General features: G+C 39.1%; 2 protein-coding genes across 9 annotated transcripts in view; both read left to right on the forward strand.

Annotated features, from left to right (window-relative positions):
* The window catches only part of MLIP (muscular LMNA interacting protein), a 103,752-nt gene extending 103,095 nt beyond the window's left edge, over positions 1-657 (forward strand). For all 4 annotated transcript variants that reach the window (XM_032104649.1, XM_032104646.1, XM_032104648.1 and 1 more), the window contains one exon: positions 330-657. The gene's annotated coding sequence lies outside the window, so the exon portion shown is untranslated. The remainder of the gene's footprint in view (positions 1-329) is intronic.
* Positions 658-7,715: 7,058 nt separating this feature from the next.
* Positions 7,716-25,855, forward strand: part of TINAG (tubulointerstitial nephritis antigen) — an 80,258-nt gene continuing 62,118 nt past the window's right edge. For 4 of the 5 annotated variants that reach the window (XR_004239369.1, XR_004239368.1, XR_004239370.1 and 1 more), the window contains exons 1-5: positions 7,716-8,198; positions 12,444-12,507; positions 13,583-13,672; positions 15,250-15,364; positions 24,265-24,388. Coding sequence is in view for 2 of the 5 variants with exons in the window: in XM_032104652.1 (XP_031960543.1) it covers positions 7,829-8,198; positions 12,444-12,507; positions 13,583-13,672; positions 15,250-15,364; positions 24,265-24,388 (763 nt within the window). In the remaining 3 variants the exon portion in view is untranslated. The remainder of the gene's footprint in view (positions 8,199-12,443; positions 12,508-13,582; positions 13,673-15,249; positions 15,365-24,264; positions 24,389-25,855) is intronic. The other variant, XM_032104651.1, reaches the window with a different exon arrangement.

Raw genomic sequence — 25,855 nt, forward strand, 5'->3', positions numbered from 1 at the left:
TTTAGTTTGAATTTGAACAGTTACAGCTCTGTGAAAATTTAAGTCTTAAAAGCAGTTTACCTCAGGCTGCTGCAAAGACGGGCAAGCTTCTCACAAAATAAATTTGGTCTGCCAGCTCTCATCTTCTCCCACAGCTAGAGCACAAAGGAGGAGACTGAATAGATCTTTAGGGTTGGGGTTTTTTTTCTGTGAAACTATGAATTCTATTTGTTAGCCAGATCATCAGGTTGTATAAATTAGGAAAACTAAGTGACTTCAGTGTGTGTTATGCATCTTACTAATCTGTATTTTTGACAAATTGTGTTCATGCAAAAATCCTTCTTTTGCAGCCCCAAATTAGGATCAAGAGCTAAAAACCATATTTTGAAGCCTGTTTCTATATTGAGAAGGAATCCACAGCACCAGTCTTATTTAAAGCACCATTTTAAAAAAAAATTGCTTTCGGTATGCTAGTTGCAAGGCAATAATAACAATCAAATATTCTTTCAAGAGATAATCCTATGTACTAGCATAATTAACCCCAGAGGCACACACATGAATATGGCATTTCCTGAAGTGCTTGCTGGTTTAAGAGATGCCCAATATAACACAGCATATTTTCTTTAGAAATAATATAAACGTTGAAATTAAATAAAGCTGTATTTTTGTTGCAAAGTGTTTTTTGTGATTCTTGTTTTTACTCTTGTAAATCTGGCTCCATGGGTTTCAGATCGCTGAGAACAAGTGCCATCATTGCTGGGAAAGGAATGCTCCTGTGTGCTTAACCTTGGTCACATTTTGCTGCCACACAGACACTTGTATTTTGTGAAGTAGTCCAGGGATTATTCACGCTTGTGTCAGCACCCACAGCAGTCAGCAGTGAACACGCACAGCAATTTTCCCCTGCCATGCAAAATTCATGGCCCTTCTGACCGTGCCAGGTGCAGAATTACCGTCTGCCCTCCTGCACACTGAGAGGAAACACTGCTTTCCAGTTTATGCTGCTGGGTTTTTGATCTTGTGCTGCTACCACAGGATGTTTTCCAAGCCTGGATCTTAAATGTTTTGCTTTGAAAATGCATTATGAAAGTCTAAGGAAGCTGGTTGTCTATGCTGGCATAAGTTAACTGAGTTCTCCCCAACCTCTTGGTCCTTTGAACCACAAGGCACCCCACAGGGGACTCTGACAACATGCTCAGGACCTTTGCATCGCAGCCCTGTCCCAGAGTGCAGGAGCATTTTATCTCCTGATGCATTGTGGTTAAGACTGATATCTTAACGAGAATCCCTGCTGTTTTCATTAAAATTAATGTGATGAACTATTTTATGAAATACTACCATAAGTAAAAACATGAAAATTAAAACCAGTCTAAATGGAATAGTCCATGGGCTACTCAGCCTCTTGCCATATTGGACCTGGTGTGATTTTAATCCAGCCTAATTTTAAGCTGTTGGACTCTGGAGCTGTGAAAACGGAAGAAAAGGTCAGCAGTCAGTAAGTCTCTCTCTCTCTAGGTAATATATTAATTTGTCAGAACATTCTGAAAATATTGCTACACATTTAAGAGTGGTGTTTTTTGTATTCTTTTCTTTCTCAATGGAAAAATAACAGAAGTTAACTGTATAGACCTTGTGAATTGCATACCTATTAACCCGGTGGTGGAAAAAAAATTTGAAAAAGCATTTCAGTGAGTTCAAGAGAGAGTTTGTGAGGTGAGAAATCAACACATACAAATAGAACAAAAAAGTATAGAAAACTTTAAAAAATAGATAAAAATTTCATATATATAAGCATATCCATAACTATAAATGTGTTAAAAATACTCTAGAAATTGTAATAGATCTACCCACCAAGGACCTAATAGTATTTCTTGTTTCCAGTAAGGCACTGAAGTGGGAAAAATTCATATTTAAAGCCATGTGATCTGTGTAATTCTCAAAGCCTTAATCTGCTTTCCTGCCCATATTTTTTCAAGGCATTTGTTTTGTACTGAATTTGTTCCAAGTCCAAATTTCTTTTCCTCTTGAATTTTATTTTTGTGGAGCCCAAATCCATTCTAGCATGTCTAGCTGAGAGAATTGTTCACATGGCTTAGTTTTAAGTTTAAATTAACCTATGAGATAGAAGCCCACAGGTGAAAGGAACACAAGCAAGAGAAAGAACTACTGAGATTAGAGGAAGGACAAAGGAGAAATCCTTTTGTTGACCTTTGGGTTTGTGAGTTTGTTGATCTGTGCATAATTTAAGAAACAGTTTTGCTCTCTGTTCAAACAGCTTCCATCTACAAATGAAAAATGAGATTATATTGACAATTACAGTGTAGAAACCCTATCCTGGGAAACAAATGGAAAAAGTATTAAGAGAAAAAAAACTTTAAGGAGAGATTATAAAGAGCAAAACAACATGAAAGTGATTGCTTTTTCTGAAGTACTAGAAAATTAATGGATGCTGCTTATTCAATAGTGTAATATATTCAGTCCAGGTTCTGATGCCTTTACCCTGATTTTAGTAATTATTTTCTGGTAAAATACACTTTTCCATCAGAATCAAAACGACTGCCCATGTTTAGTGAGGCCTTCTGATCCCCTTTTTGCCTTAACTTCTCTTGCAGTCTGATACTCCATGTTCGCCACCCCCCCTCATCCACCCCACGCATGCTTGTGATGTTTCTTTTGTTGCTATGTGCTACAACTCAAGCTACCTAGAAAATGACTTATTAAAGTTGGCCCAAGTGGTCAGAAGGGAAATGTGTCCAGCACAAGAGGTGTATTTGGAGAGTGACATACTTGAGAAAATCTGGATGCTGCATCAGAATAAGGACAGCCCTTGGCCCCAGGGTTCAGCTGGCTGGCACCCAAAGCCTGGTTTGGTGTGGCACAGCTCTGTGGTCTAGACTCAGTTTTAATGAGAAAATTGCTTAAATCTCTGGGAGTTCACAAGCTAAAGCTATGCATAATGAGAAAAGTGAAACAAAGAGAAGGATTTTGTTAGGATGGTAAGAGTAGCAACTCAAGGACAGAAAAGGAAAAAAAAATCTGTACCTTAAGGTATAAAAAAATCCTTGAAGGCAGAGAATCAGAAAGTGGCAACTAGGCAACATGGAGGATCAGCCTGTAAAGGGGATTAAGATACAGACTTATGAGAAGCAGCTGAGGGAGCTGTGGGTGTTTAGCCTGGAGAAAAGGAGGCTCAGGGGAGACTTTATCACTTTCTACAAATACCTGAAAGGAGGTTGTAGCCAGGTGGGGATCAATCTCTTCTTCTAAACAGTAGATGATGAGAATGGCCTCGAGTTGTACTGGGGGAAGTTTAGATTGGACATTAGGAAAACATTTTTTCACTGAAAGGGTGGTCAAGCATTGAAATTGGCTGCTGAGGTAAGTGGCAGATTCACCATGCCAGGTACTGTTCAATAGGTATGTGGATGTGGCACTTGGGGACATGGTTTAGTGGAGAACACAGTGATAGGCTTGGTGATCTTAAATGTATTTTCCAAAATTACTGATTCAATGATTCTAAGATTGGTGGGATCAGATAGGACCACACGATTAACATGAATGCCGGTATGTGCATAACTTCTTGCAACACCAGCACAATACCTTCTGAGAGCTCATACTGACAATGAAATACAGTGTAATCCTCGTCTCCTTCACCTCTGACTGGTTGATGAGGTTTGGGATTGGCAAGCTCACAGTAAACATCACCTCTCTGAAGCTATATGCAGCCATGCACAGGTTAATATGTTCACAATAGTCTGCACTGACAACATAACAAAGGTGGCATGTGGTCCATCCTGGGGTCACTGTCAAAATTTCCATGCCTGATTGTGTTTCTTGAGAGGTTCCTATTCATGTATGAGCCACAATGACTGCTGCTAGCCGTGCTGTAAGTCCTAGTGCAACACTGTTTAGGAGAGCACCTGCTGCTGTATGACTGCATGGACACTGTGCTGGGGCATGCACAGGGTTCCCCACTCTTCACAGGTTCACTGGGCTGAGCCCAGAGTGGGCTGACCTCGACACAATGCAAGAGCACAGCTGGCAAGGAGAATGAGATAGCACCAGCTTCCTCGAGGTTGCCCGAGTGATGCAGCTGGTGTGGGAAACAGGCACGGTCAATTACGGTGGTGGGAAGAGTGAAAAGGCTGTGAGGGCATAGCAACCATTTAATCATAGTAATATACCATGCAGCATACATATGTAACACCCATAAAGTAATTTCCTTTTATCTGCAGTTGTTGACTCTGAATTCTTGGGCATTCATGTGTGTGAATCTCTGTGTGTGAGGAATGGGATTTCTTTGGCATGTACAATTTGGGTCAGTTGCTCTTCCTCTACTTCCAACCCTAAATCTGTTGATTCAAATATCTGATGAATTGGGAGAACTGGTCCCAGAGACTGTAACAAGTCACACTGTGACATGACTCAGACATCTGATGAAATTTTTCACATAAGAGACCACTATTTTGAGTTACATGTAACCTGGATTAGCATCGTAAGAGTTGAGATAGGCAGCCCTGACATTTTGAATTAGAAGTGGCACTGATTGCTACCACACCAACAACCTACAGCAGTGAGCTGCCAAGCTCTTGCCAAAAGGGTGAAGGCACCCCCATTCCTATGCCTGCTCCAAACATACAAAGACTGAATTGACAGTGAGAAAATCACTTTAACACACAGCTTGTCTGTGCATAAACACATCTAGGAGCTAGTCATTCACAATTTGGGAGAATAAATCCTATTCTGCCATTAGTACACGGTACAGAGAATACATTGTGGGATAACACTTTTGTTGAAGTAATTTTGCTTTGAAAACTTCTACTGCCTTGCAACCATTAATAAAAAAGAGTAGTAAGTATAAAGAATTGTGGCCATTAGAAATCAGTGATGCATTCTGTGCCAGGAGGCACCAGTTAAATTTCCATTTGAATTCAACAAAAGGGATGGACTGTATCATTGCTGAGTTTAAACTGGAGACAAGCAATTACACGGATTCTCTGATGCACTGAGTTGTGCCTCCTGGCAAATGACTGACCTGGGGTGTGGTGTCGTGGTTTCTTCCTTGACTTGTCAGGTGTCCCTTCATTTTCCTGGCATAAGGTCATAGTACTGCAATTCCCCCTGCACAAGGCTTGGTTCCCATCTGCGTGCAGCAGCCATGAGAAGGGAAGGTGTCACAGTTGCCTGATGGGATGGGCTCTGCTGTCCATCCTGGGAGCCACCTTCAGCACCCAGAGTCTTGCCAGCCACTGCTATCCTACCCTTCTCTGAAGGTGCTGAGATTTTTATGATGCCCAGTAGGCTCAGTCAGACAAATTAGGACAACTTTTGAAAGAAAGGCTATGAAATAATCCTGAATCAGCTTCAAAGAGTTTCTTGGCTTTTTTTTTATTTTAATGCCTTTTTTTTTTTTTTTTTAATTTTTTACTCCACCAATCATTCAGTGGTATTAATATTTGAATTCTGGCCAAATGTGTGGTGTTTTCTGAAGCTCGAGGGTAGACATCAAAGACTGCTGAAAGAGGAACTAGACATATACTTTTGCACTTAACTGTGCTAACTAGGACTAGGACCCTAACTCAAAATCTTAGGAGACCTGTTGTGCTTGGTATAGGCTAATCTTCAAGAGAGAAAAAGGATCATGTCTAACTGTTCCTAAATTGTTACAGATAATTCAGTGCATGCTTTCACACAGTGAAGACAGAGCTGCTTGGCTTACAGTGGAAAAATACTGAAAAAAACCCCATTTGCTGAAGCACAGTGGCATAGTTTTTTGGGGTTTTTAAAGGTTTGAACACAAGCCATCAAGTGGGAAAAATGGGTTGTATCAACTTTGTTGGAAAACAAAGGTGCTTAGAAACACAAGTTGATTTTTGTGTTCCTTTAAAAGAAATCTAACTCCTGTGTAAATGAGCTGAAGTGATTTCCAAGCAAATTCCTTGCCTCTGTTTTATCATCAGCAGGTCTTTAAAGTTAAAAAGAGATATGCCTCTTCACTTAATCTGACTGACAGACATTTACCACATACGGCAGCTTTTATTCTTTCTTATGCTTCCAGAGCAAGGAGATAACTAGATAAAAGTATTTCTGAAGATTTCTAATGCAAAGGAGATTTGAATTTTGCTAATGTCAGTGCAAATCAGAGGTCATTCTCTTAGAGCTGAGACAGCTGCACAGGCATAAGGAAAAGAAATGAATTATAATTTCCAGAGAGCACTGTATCCATGAGCAAATCCTTTCTCATCTCCCTTATATTTGTTGCATTATAGCAGTCAGTGGCAGAATTAAGGTTGTCCAGATTTTTCTGTTATTAACAAAACAATAAAAAAAAAATCAGAGCAAATTTGAAGGCTAAGATTTATGTACTATTAATGTGATTACCTGTTGCTGGCCTTGGCCTTTCTGTTATCTTTCACACAGAAGATTGCCTGCAAAATAAAAATGGTGCGGTCAGATGTAATTTTCCCCTCATCTGTAGCTCCTTAGTTGTGACAAAAACAGTGTAGGAGGCAGGCCCAATAAAAGCACTGCTGGTAAGATATTGAAGACTTCAATATTTGGATTACAAGCCCAAATACATAAACATAGACACACATTTCCTCTTAATGCCTCTACCGTTCATGGCAATGCATCCGCACTGGCTGTGCTTTCAAAAGTAGCTGCCCTTTGATGCTATGCCTTCCCAAGCAGCCCAGCTGAAGTCACAAAGGGAAAAATCCCCTTCATTCCCTAGAAAACAACCCACCATCAACTTCTTCAGGTTCCTCTCACTTACTAAGAAATGGAGACAGAAGGATGACTGGTTTTTACCTCTGCTTGTTCAGCTTTGGAGACTTAAATTCTTTAGTCCAGATTTGAAACTGTGGGTGGTTTTTTTTATTTTGATTAAGCCTTATGTGCTATCTCTGGTAGGAACTTCAAAGTTCTTTGGTACTTTTTTCTGAATCTTTTAAGTTTTGGCAACAGTACCACGTATATTGCTTTAGGCCCTCTGTTCAAAAACCTGGAGATTACAGATCAAGTAGCAAAGGCTTTCAGACTTCTCCTTCATATCTGCTCTGGTTTTTTTGTGCATTTATAAATACAGCCACTTCCTTTTTAAATAGGAATGAGCACTTATCAGTGGATATTTATTGTATTAATTAGAATGACTGCCAAGTTCATTTTGACTACAGAAATGCAAACCTTAAAAGAATACCTTTGAGTAATAGTTTATGCTGAATATCACCTGATGTTTTTTCTGAATTTGCCCATAATAAAATGAGTGAAAAAAGTGAAGCATATGAGGTTAAGCTAGATCACTGGAAATAAAATTGAAATGGGGGATGCAGGATAAGTTTACTCCAGTGATGTAACCCTGCTTATCAGAAAGCATGAAATACAATCTAAATGTTAAAGATTTTCTAATAATAAGGAGAACATGCTGGTTATAGGTACATGAAAAGAAGGAGAGCTTCCTTTGACAGCATCACTTCTTCCTCACATTGTTTTGATTTTAGAAGTCTGAAGTATAGAACTAAAATACTGGACTGTGTATATTTTGTATGTTCTGAAACTTTAGTATAAACTTTGTCACTTGCAAGAGATCGCACCCCAAGTTTCATAATGATGAATACATACCTGTGACTCTGTTTTCAGTACCTCTGTATCTTGGGCAAATATATCAGTTTACAACATATCTGACTAATAATTAACACATACAGAGTCTTCCTAGAAAACCCTAGTCTACAGCTTTCTGTTCAGATTTCTTTCTGATTGCTAACTGGAGGTACTACATCTAGAGTAAATGAATGTTTGCTGAGAAAGCGAAGGACAACAAGCCTGAGAAAAGGCTTCTAGAGGCACAAGAATGCGGTGCAAAATTCAGATGTTGCTCATATACTGCATTGCAAGTGAAGTTTCGATGGCAAAGCAGCTTGATTCTAGAAGAAATTTCCCCCAAGGACTTTACTCTGTAGAAGACAGGGGGTCTGCTAAGTGGAACAGGATTAAAAGGAGTCCATATCAGGGAAGTTCCTGCAGGATACGAGGCTGTTGCACAGGAAGAGATGATGACTGCAGCTTTACCATTGTCTCCAGGGGAGCTATATGTTACTGTGACCAGTACTGTACCTCAGGCTCTCCTGGGCCTGTAGACTGTTGTGCTGACTACTGGGATGTCTGCAACCACCCTGTGGAGCCCACCAGGTCAGAGGAGCCTTGGCCACCTCCAGCATGGGGTAAGTTGAGAGAAAATGCTCAGTTGGTTTTAGTGCATCACAGTGAAAATATATATAGAATTAGAATTACCGATTAATCCTTAGAGTGTATACATCCTGAAAATGTCACTAAAGATGTGGACAAAGACACTGAGTATGACATTGCAGTAAGAATTATACTTGCTGTTATTTCTTTGTCTCTAGGACATTAGCATTGATTTGATTATATTTCTCTTGGACAGACCCTTTGTTTTACTTGAAACTTCACAGAGAATAACCTCATTGGGTCAAAATTAGTGTAATCTCAACAAATTCAATAGGGTTTCACAGATTAACATGAGGTGAACAGCAAGCTCTAAATATTTGTGTCTATCAGTACAAACAAATCATCAACAAAACTAAGGGTTATCCTGAATGATACTGCCCTGAGGTGTTCTGCAGTGGTTTTGATGCAGCATAGCTTTCACTTTTTCTGGAAACAGCTCAGGTGTGGGACTAAATGAGGGGGTGTGCTTAGAACAAAGAGTAGGTGAAGGGATGCGTTTAGAACAAGGATTTGTGTCATATTTTAGTTTCTTACTAGTTAGTTTGCAGTGGAAGTCCCTCCAGAGCTACTCTAAACTAAGTCTAATTATTTTTAGTACTAAAGATTGCAAAAAAAAAAAAACCCAAAACATCTGCAAAACAGCTGGTCCTCCCTTGGATAGTGGAAAGGCCAGATCTCTGCTGGTGAGCAAAATACAGTATTGTGGATTTTAAGACTATGTAGATTCTTACTGTCAGTGCACCAAATCTGGCCAAAGATGTAGAGAATGTGCCAAAGATGTAGAGAATATACCAAAGTTTCAAAAGCCTAAAATCAACAAAATAATGCTGTGACTTTTTAAAATTAACCATCTCTTTGCAATAACCTTGCTGCTTGCAGTTCAGCACTCAGAACACAAGCTCTTCAGGAGGCTGTGCTCTTAGGCTCGCAGCCAAAACCTGATAAGTGGGAGTGACAGAAATGCTGCAAAACAAATTTGATTTTCCAAAGTGTTTCTAACCATCTAAAAGAATGTTCTAGAACTCCATGTAAATAAAGACATTTCCTTCATTTTTATTTGTGCAGTGGTGTATATTATTTTCGAGGTGGGGTGTTCGTTGCAAGCTCTGCATAACCACATAGTTGCATTTCTGCTCCGGAGCTGACAGCTGGTGAGTCTACTTTGGCAAACTGTCTCATGGAATTGGATGACTACAAAACCTGTAGCAGTTTGCCATGTAGTCACTGCCACAAGTCTACCACTAAAAGGTAGAAGTGTAACAGTAGCTTTAGATAAGGCAATAGGTGAGGGGTATATTTTTATTGCTTTTAATCCAATATTTTGCATTTGTGTGTACTGTTTTGTAACTCCTAACATACCTGCCAGAGGTAGTAATTATATTTACAGTATTCAAGTACCTTTACTTGTCCTATAGATGACTTTATACTATTTTAAAATATGTCATCTCACAAAAAATCCTGGTTCTCTGGTCTTTAAAGTGATGGAAAGTCTGCAGTTTTTAAAAATCTCTTTATTGGACATTCATTATATAAGTAGATAAAAGGGTAAAAGTAGAATAATAAAGCCAAAATAAAGTGGGGGGGAGAAAGTAACAAACAAAATAATCTCTAAAGAATCTTTCTAGAACTGAAATGTCTGAGGAATTGGAAAGAAAAAAAGGTGAAACAAGTAGGACTGAATGCCTGAAGATTAAGCAAATCAGGAAGCATACTGAGAAACGACATAAGTATGTTAACTGACTTTTAGCAACTGACACTACACTTCTACCTTAGACTAAGGATTATTTAAGCACTTGAAGACCACATATGCCACACTGCTTTTTACCTGGAAGATCTTGATCTTTTTTGGTTGCCCGAGGTTTTGCTCTCAAAGCCTCCTGAATCATATTTCTTTAAATAAATCAATAAACTGAAGTGTTTTACATGGGCTGGAATGTACAGCAATAAAACTGCTTGGTGGTTTATTTCTGGATCTCCCCATATTCACTGACTTAGTGTGCAGCAGAAACAAGCTACACTGTGACTTCTTCCATGGAGGTGCACCATGCTGGGGGTCAGTATTGATTTAACTATGTGGAACTGCTTTGACTCTGCCTTCATAAACCCAGCCTTCAGTTTATTTCTATGGCTTTCATGTGTAGTTTCAAAAGGAACTGCAGATTCCTGCCTTAGATACCAAGTGGAAGTTCAGGATCTTTTTATTATAGTAGTGTTTTAATTTTTGTTGTTAGAAGAACTTTTTGAGATTTATCTCAGGACTGTATTTATTATTTATTTTATCTCTTTGTTTCAATTAGTCTGATGGTACAAAAAGCCCTGTCAAAATCCACACACCGGATCTCACCCTGTTGGTGGTGTAAAAGTGACGTCCAGTGAGTTTGCTAATTGCTTTTACATGACAGTCATGATCTGACCTACAAGGGAGTAAACCTGAAGATATTTCAGTGACAGAAGTACTCACACCAATGCTGGAGGCAAATGAAATGAGAACCATTAAGGGTATAAGAATGTTGGACTGGGAAGGAAGTCTCCATTTATCAAATGTTCTTCTTTCCAATAATGACTTGCACATCATAAAATCCCATTCACAAAGTCATCAAGCTGCATCTTCAAATTAATTAATTTCCCACTTAGTGTATTAGTATTCTGACCTAATACATTCAGAGCCAGACAACTTTGCTGTATTCTCATGTGTCTTTTAGCTTAGATATCTCTGTTGTCTCACTGGTGCCTCAGGCAGTACTCCTGGCCCTCAAAATATTAATTGGGCTAGGCTAAAGAAACTGAATGGTGTTAATCTTCAATTCCCTAGGCATACATCATTAGAAAGCTGCTTCTGTACTGGTCCAGGTTTGCATTTTATCTTGGGCACAGGCAGTGAGCCCTGCCAGCAGAGCTCCACTGAGGGTCTGTTCCATCTCTCAAATGTTGCATCAACATTTTCTTCTCTTGATATTTTTGAAATATCTTGCTTGATCCTCCTTCCAGCTACTGTCCGATGCTGACATTGTGACAAACTGTGACAAACTGTGGCGCTTTGGTAATTTGAGTATTCACTGAAAAACACCTCAGCTCTTAGCTGAAGTTGGATTAGAGCAGACACTTTGGGTCTCAGACTTCCTCAGTGGAATTTATTTTAGCTGTGCTATCTCTCATAGCCTAATGAACTACCAAAAGGAAAAGAAAGGCACTTACAGTTAATACATCACCTCTACTGCACTTTGTTATGAAATTATGTAGGGCTCAGAGTGTGTGCTTCTGTCCTGGCAGTGAAGGAGGCACAGGCAGCTGAGGCGTACATGTGTGCGTGTGTGTCTGGGCAGAAAAACTCCAGCCCTGGACATGAGAGGGGCATGATCTTCCTCACACTGCTGGTGGGGGGAAAAGCGTGGTATCATGCAAATATGAGGTCAGCACTGTGTTAAATCTTCTTGAAAATGGAGGCAAAGGGAGTCCAAACCCTCTCAGCAGGGGAAGAAACCTGATATTTGCAGGCTCACCTATCAGAACAGACTGGAAAACACAGACCCGTGTGATAAATGTACAATGTTTGCTACTGACTCAACCCAACACCCTGTGCAGGCATTCTGGATCATTATTCTACTGAAACTTTGACAATCCAATGCAGTGATGAAACTATTTATGTGGAAGATATTGAAAGACACACAAAATCTTTTCTAAGTGAAGTGTTATCAAATAAAAAAAGTGAGAGGGATGTATTTTTTTGGAGAACTCACCACTCAATTTAGGTTTTATAGTGGGTTTTGGAGGGTGTATGAAACATACATTTGCCTTGAAATGTAATTGATCTGTCTGTTTTTCAAAGAGGAATTAATCTGGCAAGGAAAAAGAATTTATTACAATGGGTTTGGAATATTCACTAGTTTTTTAGATTCTATACCTGTAAAAACTTATTTCTATTTTAATTGCCAATTAGAAAATAACTTTTATTAGAAATATTTTCTTTTTACTACTGGAAAATAACTTCATTTGAAGAATTTTTTAAAAATTTATTTGTAAGATAGTAATTCTTCACTGGGTGTTTTAAATACTTTAAAATGCCTTCTTTACTTGGAAGAAACTGGAACCATATTGCTGACTTTCAACTAAATAATTCAAGCATAGTGCATACAACCAATTAATACAATAGTAGCAAGAGTTTTCAGTAATTCACTTGAAGAATTATTTTATTTTCACACATCTATATGTTATGTTGGCAGGTTGTTATAAAGATGGCCGATATTACGGAGAAGGAACAATAATTAAAGACAACTGCAATTCCTGGTAATGTTTCAGAGAACAGCAAAATGAATTTTATCTAGCATATGTCACGAAACAGTAATTAATGTAGAGAGCATCTTGAAATTCATATTAAAAATTTAATCAAATCAAAATGGCTGCAAAAGTAGTGCTAAGTGTTAAGGTTTTGTGGAAGTAGATTATAGTCCCCTTAGAAGCATGGCAAGAGGGAAACGGAACTTTCTAATCAAGATGTGAATATTAGACTATTAAAATCTCCTCCTCACTGGCCTAATTCTTTTCCTGCTCAGTCAAACCTAAATTGAAATGGTTTCAGTCTAGACCTGGACATTGACCTGAATGCAGACCAAACAAATATCATTGAACTTTATGGAATCCTTCCTCCTTGTTTGTTTGTTTGTTTTTTACACGAGTAAGGAGAGATTACATTAACTTGTAAGGGAAGGAAATATATATATATATAAATACATATAAATATACACTATATATATATATATATGCATTTATGTGGGAAGGGGAGAATTGTTTGAGCACACTTTTCTCTGCCTTGGGACAGGAGCAGACAGTGCAGGCAGGGGAGCTTTGCTCTCAGCCCTGGCAGTTGTCTGCCTGAGCCTTGCCTCTCCAAAAACCAGCCCCACACTGGAGGGACTGGGGCCCCAGGGCAGTCCCAGAGCTCCAGCTGTGCCCAAACAGGGCTGGAGCTCCCACTCTGCTGACTTTAGCCCAGGGTCCTTGGAGCAAGGTATCTGGGGCCACAAAACCCTTTCTGGGTTTCCAGAGTAAATCTCCCTAAAAACATCACATTTTTTCAGGAATTCAACATCAACATCACATTTCCTGGTTTGATCTCACAAAGATGGAAGCAAAATTTTTCAGATATGACCTTTCTAACAAGCTGTAAACCTTCCCAGCTTGTTCCAATTCATTAAGTGGTGAAGCAGGAAGAAATGACACTATGTTTTCATAAACACTGTGTGACAATTATATCGTTCATACTTCTTTCCCCCTCCATCTGCCTTCTGCTGTTAAAGTGCATATTTTTCCTTTGACAATTCTTTTTTGTTGTTGTTGTTTAATGATATTCTTGTCCTTTCAGCAAATGTTTCAACAGTCTCTGGGAATGTTCAACAGACGTATGCCTTGTTCGCCAAGACTTAATTCAGCACATCAATTCTGGAGATTATGGGTGAGAACCCTTTTATTTTAGAGTTCTGTTATGCATCACAGTATTGCTCATTGTGTGCATGTGCTAATTACAAGGTATGCAGTCCTTCTCCAAATACGTTACAGCAATTTGACAGTAAGTGTGCATTTGTGAAACTTTCCTAATGTACTGGCAGATTACAAAGCTTTAAATAGAAAGATACTGAACATCTCATGCTAGTAAGAGTTACTCTAAACAGCTATCTAAAATATTTTCCAAATTTAGAGCAATTTTTTTCTCTGAAAACACAATTTGCATCATCTTCCCTTATTCTTCATTGTGTTTATTACTTGGGATAGATATTTAAAGTAATTTTTTCTCCTCCCATGAGACCACTGTTCCATGTTACAGGACTCTAGGTAGCACTGGAAGAGGAGAAGATGGGCCGAATGGGGACCAAGTTATGAGAACTTTGTGGGGCTTTGTGGGGGTGTTTCTCTTGCTAATAATCTCATTGCCCTAGCTAGTGCACGGAGATTAGGGGCCCCAGTACTGGATCTGTGCCTTTGGAGACTTCTGGCTGTTTACTGACAGAGATACAGGGGCTGCCTCCCTGGGATCTGGGGTACCAAATTCACCAATGAAGCCTGTCCAGATTTCAAACTGTCATGAGTGCTGAAATACTTCACAGGAGACTTTTAAACCAACTGAATGAGGATAAACAACCAAGTTAGGCCCCTGGAGCCTTAACCTGTCTCTTGTCAGTGGTGAGCAATGAGGTTTGTCACAGGGTGACAGGTGAGGTATGGCTCAACCTGTCCATGTGCTTGCACTTTTCACTGACCACAGGAAGACCAAGAGCAATGAGGCTTCTTTGGGCAGCATGAATCCCACTCCTTGTTCTTCATATAAAAGCAAGAAAGGAACGGGTTAAGAGAATGCTCGCTCCCCTGTCACTCAGCCCTTATCCAGTAATGAATTTCAGTGTGTTCCAAATGTGTATGGCTGCAAGGGTGTGGTTTTTTTGTTGTGCATATAGTTTGCACGTCAGCACTACAGTGTGAGCCGAGTCCACCTGAGAGTAGTGAGGGAATACTTAGAGAACCATGGGGAGCCCTTCCTCTCACAGCGGCTATTGGTATAAAACTCGGGCAGAAGGTGTCAGCTGGGCTTTCTGCTGGGTTCAACAGCACCTCTCTTCTGGTGCACCAGAGCGTGAAGGCGCACTGTAACTCACTACATGAGGCTGTTGGTTGTCTGTGGGAATCTGGGCTGGAGCAAGATTTGAGCATAACTTCAAGAGAACAATAATATTTTGACTGAGCATCTTGTTTTCCAATACTGCCCTGAAGTATTGCATGCTCATGTCCTGCAGGCTGATGTGATGCTGACCCCAAATCACCACTATTCATATAGTCCTGGGTTGCTCCATCTTACACTTATCTGCAGTGGAAGAGCCCATAGTAAATATTTTCTCATGTATATTGAATATAAGGTTTTGAAATGTGGTTTCAAAAATTTATTTCTGGATGCTTTTGCTAGTTGTACTCTTAAATGAGCAATGTGTTAATGTGAGTTATATCTCTAACGTGGGTCTTTGGTTTTCATCTGTGAGGAAGATGGAAAGCTGACAACTACAGTCAGTTCTGGGGAATGACAGTGGAAGAAGGTTTCAAAAAGCGCCTGGGCACCTTCCCTCCATCTCATTCTTTACTGAATATGAGAGAAGCTCCAGTAAGTGTCATGTACACTTGTTAATTTTTGTAAATAACTTTATCACATGGAAAAATAACCGTGGACTATTATAAGAGTATGATTCAGGGTTTTGGCACTGAATGTTTCTATGTTGAATATGATGCTCCTGGAACAGTTCTACAAGTCATAGAATGTCTGGCCCTATTGACAGAAATCAAACAAGGAGGAGCAAAAGAAAATCCTAATCACTGTGAAGTTCTGCAGCAATATTAACATATCATTGTAGATCACTTCTTTAAGAGGGCTCCATAGTAATCTCTCAATTTTGTAATCATTGCAGACATAGCTGTAACCACAGGAAAATAAATCTGGGCATAGTTCATTAGGGCTAACAGCTGAGACTTCACAGCCATCTTTGACAGAAGCTATGAAACTTGTTTTGGGTTTTGAACAAATGGACAGCAAAATTATGGGAATCATGGCAAAATGAAATGATTACTACCAGCTTTCTAAACCTCTTGGCCATGGCAATTTTCATGACAGCTAAATTAAATTTCCTATCATTTATTTATGCTAAAATTAGTTCTGCAGCAAAGCAAACATACTTTAAGTTATGTATGTAGCTTAAGCAATTTAAGAAAAAATACAAGTTATTGAATCCAGAGTGATTTTTCCAATGCTTTGGATCAGTTGCTTAGTTTCTTTCTTAGAGGACACAATTTATGGAAATCACAGACCAAAAAATCCCCCACCTAACTAGCTCACCATAGTGAAATTAGAAGAGTTGCAAGTATAAATCTATACATCCAAGGTTTGCAAAAGCATTAAGTATAACAGGTATTTATCTTTGGCTTCTATATAGTTCAGGCAATGATGCCATTTGATTATCTATTAAAAGTCAATCGTTGATGCTTGTATATGTGTTGTGGTGTTGCCTAGAATCGAAAGAAAACTTTCCAAACATTATTAAAGGTGGTAATATAAAGAGCAGTTACTTAATGAAAGCTTTCAGGTGCACAAAATATCTATGTGCATGCCCAATATGGGATGTCCACAAATTTTGTAAGTTTAATTAATTAGCATATCTAGCAAGTACATCCAATAGGAGACCGGTTGCCCTGGTGTAGTGGTTTGGTCCAAAATACTCATTACTGTTTACCTTCTGTGAGATAAGAATTAGGAGAAACGCAAAGCAGGCACCAAACTGGAAAGAATATAAAGAAATTTATTAACAGACCTAAAAGAAGAAAAAAAATCATACCACACCTTCAGAACACTTCTCCTCCCCCTACCTTTCTCCCTTCTCCCAGTGACAATGTAAAAAGACAACCCTTGAGATGTTCAGTCTGTTTACCATTTCCATAATAACCTTGTTCAGTCCATTTAGGAAGAGGAGTCTCTCTTGTCCATGCTATGAAAACATTATCACAACGAGACAGCCTCCCAGGTTGGTTCTCTGCTCGCCTGTGAGTCCCTTCCCCCGACTTGCAGCTTTTCCCACAACTGCTTTCGAGGGTCCACTCTTGAATTACCGGGGTACAATTTTAAGGTTGAGCCATTCAGAAACAAAAGTTCTCTTCACCCATCTCTGGGAGCATTTCATCTCTAAGAACAGACACCCTTCTCCTTCCCTGGGAGCAAAGGGTCTTCTTCAGCTTCATCTCTAGGACTATCTCTGGGAGCATCTCTAGGAACTGAGGTTTTCTCCTTTCTATTTGGAGCAAAAGTCCTCATCGCTTCCATCTCTCCCTGTCCAAACTTCTCATCAAATTACAGCTGCGTCAGCATCTGCCTATCTCAGCGCAGGTGCTTTTGCTCACAAGTACAAGCTGAACGCTCCACCCCCCATGCCTTCATGAAATTAGAACGGGTACTCTGATATATCATAGCTTTACAACAGAATTTCAGCTTTAAGCATCTCCTCTTTCTCTTCCCTCAGGTTTTCAGCTCTTCACAGCACTAAAAGGGTTAATCTCACCTAGGCCTTGCAGCTGGAATGTCGCTTATCGCTGTTGGTCACATGATCTTTGCCGGACAGTGGTGGGCAGCTTCAGCTGAATCTTGGCCGCACTGGAGGGGGGGGGGGGGGCTGGGCTGCTCTGTCTGCCCAGAGCACGGCAGTGGGGGTGGTTCTGCGGCTGGAACAGGGCCCATCGGCTCCAGGATGGCCGTGGCCCGGCCTGGCCTGGCCCGGCCCGAGCAGGGCCTGGGCTGGGCCCGCTGGCCCCTGCACCGGGCCTGCAGCCACCTGTCTGGAAACGAGACAGAGCTGTGGGAGGGGTTTGTCTATTCTTAAGTGTGGATCGTAGAGGCGGTCACAATTTTAAGTGGCTTAAAAATTGTCCATATTCAAACTGGCCAGCTGATAGGTTCTGTCAGGTCACAGAGGAAGCTGTAAGCACCCCTTTGCAAGAACGTAACTTCCGGGACTATGCTTGCTAACCCATGACACCTGGTAACCCACCTTTGGGCCTGTCCCTTGGAGTCTCTCCAAGGGCTTCTTCACCCTATATTTTGTTATGTCTCCTGGGTACTGGTGCAAAACAGGGTGTCCTTGTTAGAAATGCTTTTTTTTAAAATAAGACTAAACAGTGACACTGACTGTGCCTTAATTATGCCTCCCCTGATGGGGGAGAATTTTAAGAGTCTTTGCCAGGAGTCTGAGAGACGAATGGGACCTTCAGCCTTTTCTGCTTTCTAATAGTTGTTTATTAAGTCTTATCAGAGAAATAGAGCCACTTAATGTGACCCAGACATAGCACAGAGCAGAGAATGCAGGAGAATGCCAAATTATCAAGATTTACACAGTCTTTTAAAGGTGAATCACCCAATGAAAACTTAAAACGAAAGATATTTTCACTTTTCTTCCAGTGTATAAGAAATCATTTTGTCACGTAGACAGGAACTGCAGAATTCTTTATCCACTCATCCCAAACTACTTCTACTGCAGAATATGGAGTAGTAGAAGAAGAAGAAGAAGGTCTGGAGAACAACAACAATCCTCCATTTTGAAGTTTTTTGCTTTTATCTATTTACTATATTAAAAAACCCAAATCCTCTAAGTTTTCCACCTTGTGACAATCTTACATAATATTCTATCACCGAGTTCACACCAGTGTAGATTCTAATTCTTCCCAGAGGGTAGGCAATTTTCTCCAAGGACGAATGTCAAAAACAGTGTTGTCCAGGAGGGTAGAACCCTTCAAAACAGGCAGAGAAGTATTCTCTGCACTCTGGGTTCCCACAAACAGAATTTTGAGAAAGTAGCATAAATGTGTGAGAGAGGGTAATCTACTATTGTAAGGTGTGAGAAAGCATGAAAAATTATACAGCTATATACCAAAAATCTACAAAGCTGCAAATACATTAAAAAAAAAAAAAAAAAAAGCTTAAAATCTTTAGGCATCAGTGGCAGAAGGATTTCCACGTGATGGTAAGCCCTGTGTGACAGACAGTGGCATTGCAGAGCTGCCACTTGAACAGGTTTTGGGGAAAGAGGGAATGGCCTCTGCAATAATTTTAGCAGTCCTAATCCTTTTGCTTGCTTCAGACTCATTCTGTGTTGCACAGAATGCCAGCTCCCTGCAGCGGCATGGAGAGGCATTGGGCTGGGGCCCAGATCAGCCAGCTCAATCAAAATTACACTGTGAAGGGTTGCCAGAGCAAGAAGTGGACAGGAATCAAGCTTTGGAGTTTTGCCTTGTAGGATTTTCTGGACTACTCTTTGCAGCCAAAGATGGGTCATTTCACTGGAAGATGGCAGGTCAAAATAAGACAATAGCATAAAAGAATTTAATCCAGTATTTAGTAGGTGTCTGCCTTAAGTCACCGGTGAACTGCACTGAGGCTCAAAAGCATCGGATTGATTTGCTGTTTTTGGCTTTTTCCTTGAGGGATACAATGTGGTGCTTATATAGCACAGGAGAAAAAGGATGTCATCAGAGGCTGATATCTCCATTGGTAGGTATCTAGCTAGGTGAAACAAATCCCACCTAGGAAAACAGGAAAGGGGTTTCAAGAAATTCTTTACGATACTTCCTTTCCTCCATTCAGTTTGGAGTAGCTGTTTACTCAGCAGTCCTGCATTACATCCAACCTATTGAATCATTGTTATTAAGCTTCCTGCAGCTACTTCACTGCTATGCTTCTTACAACCTTTGTTCCACTGACAAATTTCTCAGTCACATTTTCTCTGTCTGCTGTCTCAAGAAATCTATGAGCCACAAACCAACTCCCTTTGGCGCTGCCAGACACCCAAGGAGATTCAGTGGATTTTTCTCCAGAAATCCAGCTTTGTACATTCATGCATTAAGCCGTCAGGAGACTTCCTAACATGTTGCTGGAACCACATACTTTCCACAGGATTCTAAGAAATCTTTCTACTTACAAAGGCTAAAAATATAAAATAATACGCTCTGTATGACTTTCTCAGCTTCTGGAAAATTCATTCAGCTTGCATAAAATGGGTCTCAGTTGTACCTGAGCCCATCTCCTACCTATGGCTTCTCTTCAGAATTATTAGAACTTCCTTGCTTTTAGCCCCATGGTTTCTGTCTTAGCTAGTGGTGATATAAAAAATATTTTTCCCTGAAGTTTCCTATGAAGTTCCAAATTTCTCTGATTTTGTCTCCTTCTGTAGTTTCCCAGAAGAATATAATCTCTTTAGTGTCATTGTGCTGCCTCAGGAATTACCTGTCTTTGCCACATTTTAATACTTCACAACAACACTTAAAAACGACAGTTTCCTTCACTAATAGGCAGATCCATATCTACCGTCACTGCACCATCCAACAATTTCGTAGCATGCATTGGGCTCATCAGGGGATACATCAATCGATTCTTCCAACTGGCAAAACAAAAGAAGCCGTGGAGATAAGTTCGAGGCACTTTCAAAGATAAATATCTTACCAGATTTTCATGGACTATTGCCCCTGTTTCACATTTCCTGGATAATTTTCTGTCACTGATACACAGCGAAGCACACTCACACATTTACAACGTCCCAAGTGATTCAAAACTAGTGAGTTTCCATGACAGTGTTTCCATTAAGCTTCACCTGTAACTGACAACTCAGAATAGGGTAAAAGAGATATGAACAAAAAAATTCAGAAATAATGACTTTGTAATATTTTTCAGAGACACTTCTCAAACCTTTATGGTTTAACCTTTAAGTGACTTTGTTGACTACTAATTCACTTGCAGGCTGATGTACTAGTTACTTATTGTGGATAAACTGGTACTAATTAAATAGTCATGCGTTCTATGGGATTATTACTGCCTTTCCCATTTTGCAAGTCACAAAACTAAACATCCACATATTTAGTGGTTAAAAAACTACAATTAGTGTTCAGGAGTTTTGGGCTTGTACTGACCTGATTAACTGGTAGCTCTGGTACAGTAGAAATAAATCCGAAATCTGCAGCTACCATTCATTAAATACAACTTTTTTTTTTTTTTTTTTTTTTTTTTGACAAAAACCGTTTATTCAGCATGCTTCTGATCTATTATTAAGGGGAAAAAATGATAGCTTCTGGTATGCAAGAGCCTGACGTTCCAAATTATTTTCTGTTGTCTTTTGGGGATGCTTGAGAAAAACATTTTTGTGTAGAAGGGGCTTCTTACTCAAAGGCATGGGAAAAAAGTTCAAAAATATTAAGCTTTTCTGTGCTAACAATTTTATATGTACAGCACAATCAAATCCCAGCAGTGTCCAAAAAGTTTGCTTCTGGAATAGAGATTTTTTAGTTGTTTCTTTGACTGTCCAACTACAAATAAATCTTCATAGGATTAATTCAAATTAAACAGTGTGACAGATCTACATGTCATCTTAGGGAAATCCAAACTTCCTGAAGTTTGTCTTAGAGCTTTTAAAAGTTCTGCTGTTAGTAAAAGACTATACCTGCTCAATAAGGTGATGCTTTTGTGTGGAAGGGAAGTTTAACATGATGGTACATTAGAATACCTAAAAGACAATGATATGGAGCAAGAACTAAATCTGAACTGAGGGCTCTCTGTTACATAGTATGGCTAGACCTGAGTACAGACCAACAGCTAAGTGCACCACTAAAACTGTTTGACTCCTGACAAAGCTGAAGCTCCTCCGTCTGAGAAGGCATTTTCACTGCAGGAGACAACCATTCTTGAAGTTCCATGTAGCACAAGAATAACCACCACACCTTTAAAACTACTGTGGTGCACTTTTGGTGGTATTCTGTCAGCACAAGTCCTGGCAAGAGGTACATTTCAATGGTAGGATCTGCACCCCTCAGCAACAAGATGCTCACCTAAATGCCATCTTACAAGAAAATGAAATACATAATAAGGCACCATTTTTTCCACTAAATATCTAGAAACTCAAAAAAACAATTGGAAAGTAGACAAAGTACACCCTCTGTTCCACTGATATATGGCTTTTCCCAGTAAAAACCCTCAGCAGTTGTAGTTGTCTTGCAAATAGAAGGTCATTCATGCCCATTTTGTCTTCACAAAGAAAATGATGTCCAGAAACTTTTTCCTCCATTAAAAAAAAAAAAAAAATTGCTTTCCCTCAGGGAAAGAAGTGTCCACATTTGCAAATTCATTTATCTCTGGCCTTTTTTCTTTAATTGGTCATCTATGTTTTCTGAAGAAGTCATAGTTCAAATTCAAGTGCTCTTTTATATCCTCTTACCTTTCTGCTTTGGCCAGGCTGCTAACTTCACTACAGAGAGTACATATAAAGGTTTAAAAATAGTTCACCAGTCATGCTGCTGATTGCCTTGTGCTGTCTGATGCTGGTCCATGGAGCATACACTGAGAAACTGTTGTCTAGACTTAATGTTTGTCACAGAGCAGCAGTACTTCTCAATATCAGGGCAGCAATCTTTTCAGAAAAAAGCCAATGTTTCTGGCTACAGGTCATTCCTGCATTTCTAAATGCCAAGGCTAAGGGTTAATGAGGGGTTTGCTCTGGGATTTACAATATGAGGCTTATAAATATATTGGCAGTAGGTTAGGAATACATAAAGTAATACATTGTCACAGACTGGAGATCTATTTAGAATTTTGCTTTTCTCAACTGCCTCTTTTGTAGTGAGGCATTGTAATGATCATTGTAAGCAGCCATTACCCACATAATTGTGCTAAACATTTGCCAAATTTTGCTTTTTTACTGGTTGGTAGTGAACAGCCTCATCATATAAAAGAAATTCTATTTGTCTGGGATTTCTCCTGTATGTTTCATCTTCAAAGTAAATCTTGAGCTTGTTCTTACTCGCTAATAATGAACATAATGATAATTTGTCAAGTTACTCTTTAAATTAGTTGCTGCTTCCTAAGTGTCACTTGAAGTTGCAAGTCCCATGTATATAAAACCCTTTGAAAAAGCAGACTTTTGAAACTGATTAATCAAAATACTGAGATTAATATTTTACCAAGGTTTAAAAAATTTACTGGCCTTTTATGGGTGGAGGTGAGACTTTCAAAATCATTGAAGTGATCTAAGAGCTGGCAGTACTCTTTAATTGATTCAGGACTCGCAGCCTGCATCTAACCTGGTCAACCTAGAACTTCTGGGTCTGGGAATGCACACAGACTGTATCAATTTGCCTGTGGGGGCTGTATCCCAATGTCAGATACAGACCTGAGGTACAAGCCTCCTTTTTCCTTTCCCACTTTTTCTCAGCTGGGGATTTGCTATGGCAAATCCAGACGTGCAAGCTGGATGGAGGCGCTGCTGTTTCACAGTGTACACAACAAAGTGATCTTGATACAGACAAAGGGCTAAAATTAGGTTCTCTGAAGAGTCCTAAAATAGTTTGAAATAACAGGCCTCAAATGTTTAAATTGTCTTAGCAATGTCTTAGATTTATGATTATAAATCACATAAACTATTCAGAAAAATGTTTTAGCAAGGGTACCCAGAATCAGAAGATAAGAAAATTGAAGAACAGTAAGAGAATTTAAACAGGATAGAAGCCATTCGTCTTCAGGGTTTCTGCCTGCTTATGAGAAAGAAGCATCAGTGAGAGTTTTTCTTAGGAACAGATAATCTTATTTTGTATTTTGTATTTCCTTCTGGAAGTGACATTATCAACAATTTTTTGAAACAGACTGATTGCATGGCTTAATACTGCAGTTCTCTGTGGCCATTCCTATTTCCTTGCACAATATAATCAATCATTCCATGAAGTTCAACACTAAAAACAAAAATGGGTCAATGATTTTGATATGTTGAACACAGAGCAGATTATTAGCAGTTGTACCAGATGGCTCTTGCATATGCAAATATTTGTTCAAAGCTTGGACGACTTTGGAGGAGGGCATAAATTAAGGCTGAGAGATGAAGGTGGCAGAAATGGCTGGCCAAATTGCTTTAGTGAGCAGACCATGAATTTTCATGAATTCACTATCAGATTGAAAAGCAGAAGAAAAATCAGTGATTTTTATTCTGGAATGGGAATAAGTGCTTCCGATTGAATAACCTCTACGTAAAAGACAAATCAGTGATACACTGTACTGATTCCTCTCCCACAGTGACTAAAATTTCCTACCTACACCCACGTGTCTGGGAGAACAGGGCAGCAGGTATCTAACTTCACTGCTATTTGTAGCAGAGGGCTTTTCATTCCAAAAATGCCAGCTGGGTCATACTTAGCAAATTTCATTGGATTGTTGTTTGAGATAAAAATCAGAGAGAAACTGGTCAGGTTACTCAGGTTGGCAGTCTTGAAGCTCAGCTTTTCAGTTCAGCTAATGGAGTGCCAGAATCCTCCTGCTCTCAGAGGTCTACAGCACCCAGCCATGGGGAAACCACCTCAGAGTTGCTTGGGAAGTCACAGGAGCCAATGCTTTAGGTTTCCGCAGTCTAAAAATTAACAAGTTTACCAACAAAATTACAGTAGAATTTATGATAAAAATAGGAAATGAAGCATATACAGATCTTCTACATTTTGTTTCAGGGAAAGTCACTTCCAGAAGAAAAGTTTCCTGCAATTTTTTCAGCGACTTATGAGTGGCCTGAGTGGATTCATGATCCTTTGGATCAACGAAACTGTGGAGCATCCTGGGCTTTTTCAACCGCAAGTAATATTTTTTTCCTTCCCTTTAAAAGTATCAGTGATGTTATATGTGAAATGAAAACTGTAGTGGTTAGTTACAACATAATTTCAGCTCACTTTTCACCTTTTATTAGCAAATAGGAACTTTTAAAATTGCTACAACTTTCCCTCTGTGTTGTTCCAAAGTCTTAAAATGTCAATCTAAGCTGCAGCACTTCACTTTTCATAAAATTGTGTAACATAAGATTTTTTTTTGTGACAGAAAGTAGAAAATTAATTGACTGATGCACTTTATCTTAACTAGTAGAGTAATTTTTTAAAAATCCCCATCCTTTCTGTGCAACTACATGCTTGACTTGAAAGCTTAAAACAGGCAGGCTTTAATTTCTTTACATGTATTTATATGTTTCTGCATTTAACAGTGTCCAACCCTTGCTACTTAAGAAAATTGGGTAAAAGTTTTCAAAATTTATGAGAAGAAAAACCTAAAACTGCTCAAATATTTGTGTAAGAAACAATCTTTCAAATTCTGTAAGAAATGTCAATAATGCAATCCAACCTCATGTGCTACCAATTCTGGTTTTATGAGAAATGGGCACAATGGTCACTTTCTCTAAAGAAGCTAGAAAAATCAGTTTTTCTGATGTAAAAATGTACATTTTTCTTGCAATAAATTTCAGTGCATACTTGGATATATAAAGATAGAGAAAAAAATCATGCAATCAATCTTTACGACTTAATTTGGCCAGTGGGTCCTCGCAGGTGCAGGTTTCTACAACTGCTTCTTTAAATCACAGCAGTAAGAGAAGGAAAGGAGCACTTAGTCCAGATAATCCCAGCTCCCTGAAAAAACCAGACTGAACAGGTTCTTTTTCTGATATGTCTTATCCACTGCACCTTTAAAAAGAGAAAACCAAGAGAGCTTTTAAAAGCTCTTCTGACAGATTACTGCAGAGATGAACAGAGAGCACTGAGGGGAAGACTTTCCAGATACTGTGTCTGAATTTTCCTTTCCATAAGGAATTCACATAATTATTTTCAAAGCTATATAGTGTGAGATGCCTTCACATATTTTTTAGGTGCATCTAACATTTTCAATCTGAATTTACAAGATTAATTGTTGCTCAATGAACAGACAAGCACTGCTGTATAATTTTTTCTTATCATGAATAATTTCTGTAAGTATTCCAAAACTTTACAGTAAAAGGCTTTTATACCTATGAAAATAAATTCATTATTATGGGACATCTCACAGAAGCTCAAAATATAGTTTACATCAACAAACTTTCTTTTCTGAAGTCCTCCTCAAAGCTCAGCAAAGTTAGTGTTGATTTTGACAGGGATTTGAATTTCAAGAGATTTTTTAAAAGTTTATTTTCAAAGTAAAAAATTTGGGGCTTAAAGTAATACAAATAAAATTTAATCACAGGTAATGACCAGAAGTGAGGCTTAATGATTGTTTCATTGTCATTCGATAAAGAAGGTAGAAGTA

The sequence above is a fragment of the Corvus moneduloides genome, chromosome 3, assembly GCF_009650955.1.
Source record: "Corvus moneduloides isolate bCorMon1 chromosome 3, bCorMon1.pri, whole genome shotgun sequence".
NCBI lineage: Eukaryota > Metazoa > Chordata > Aves > Passeriformes > Corvidae > Corvus > Corvus moneduloides.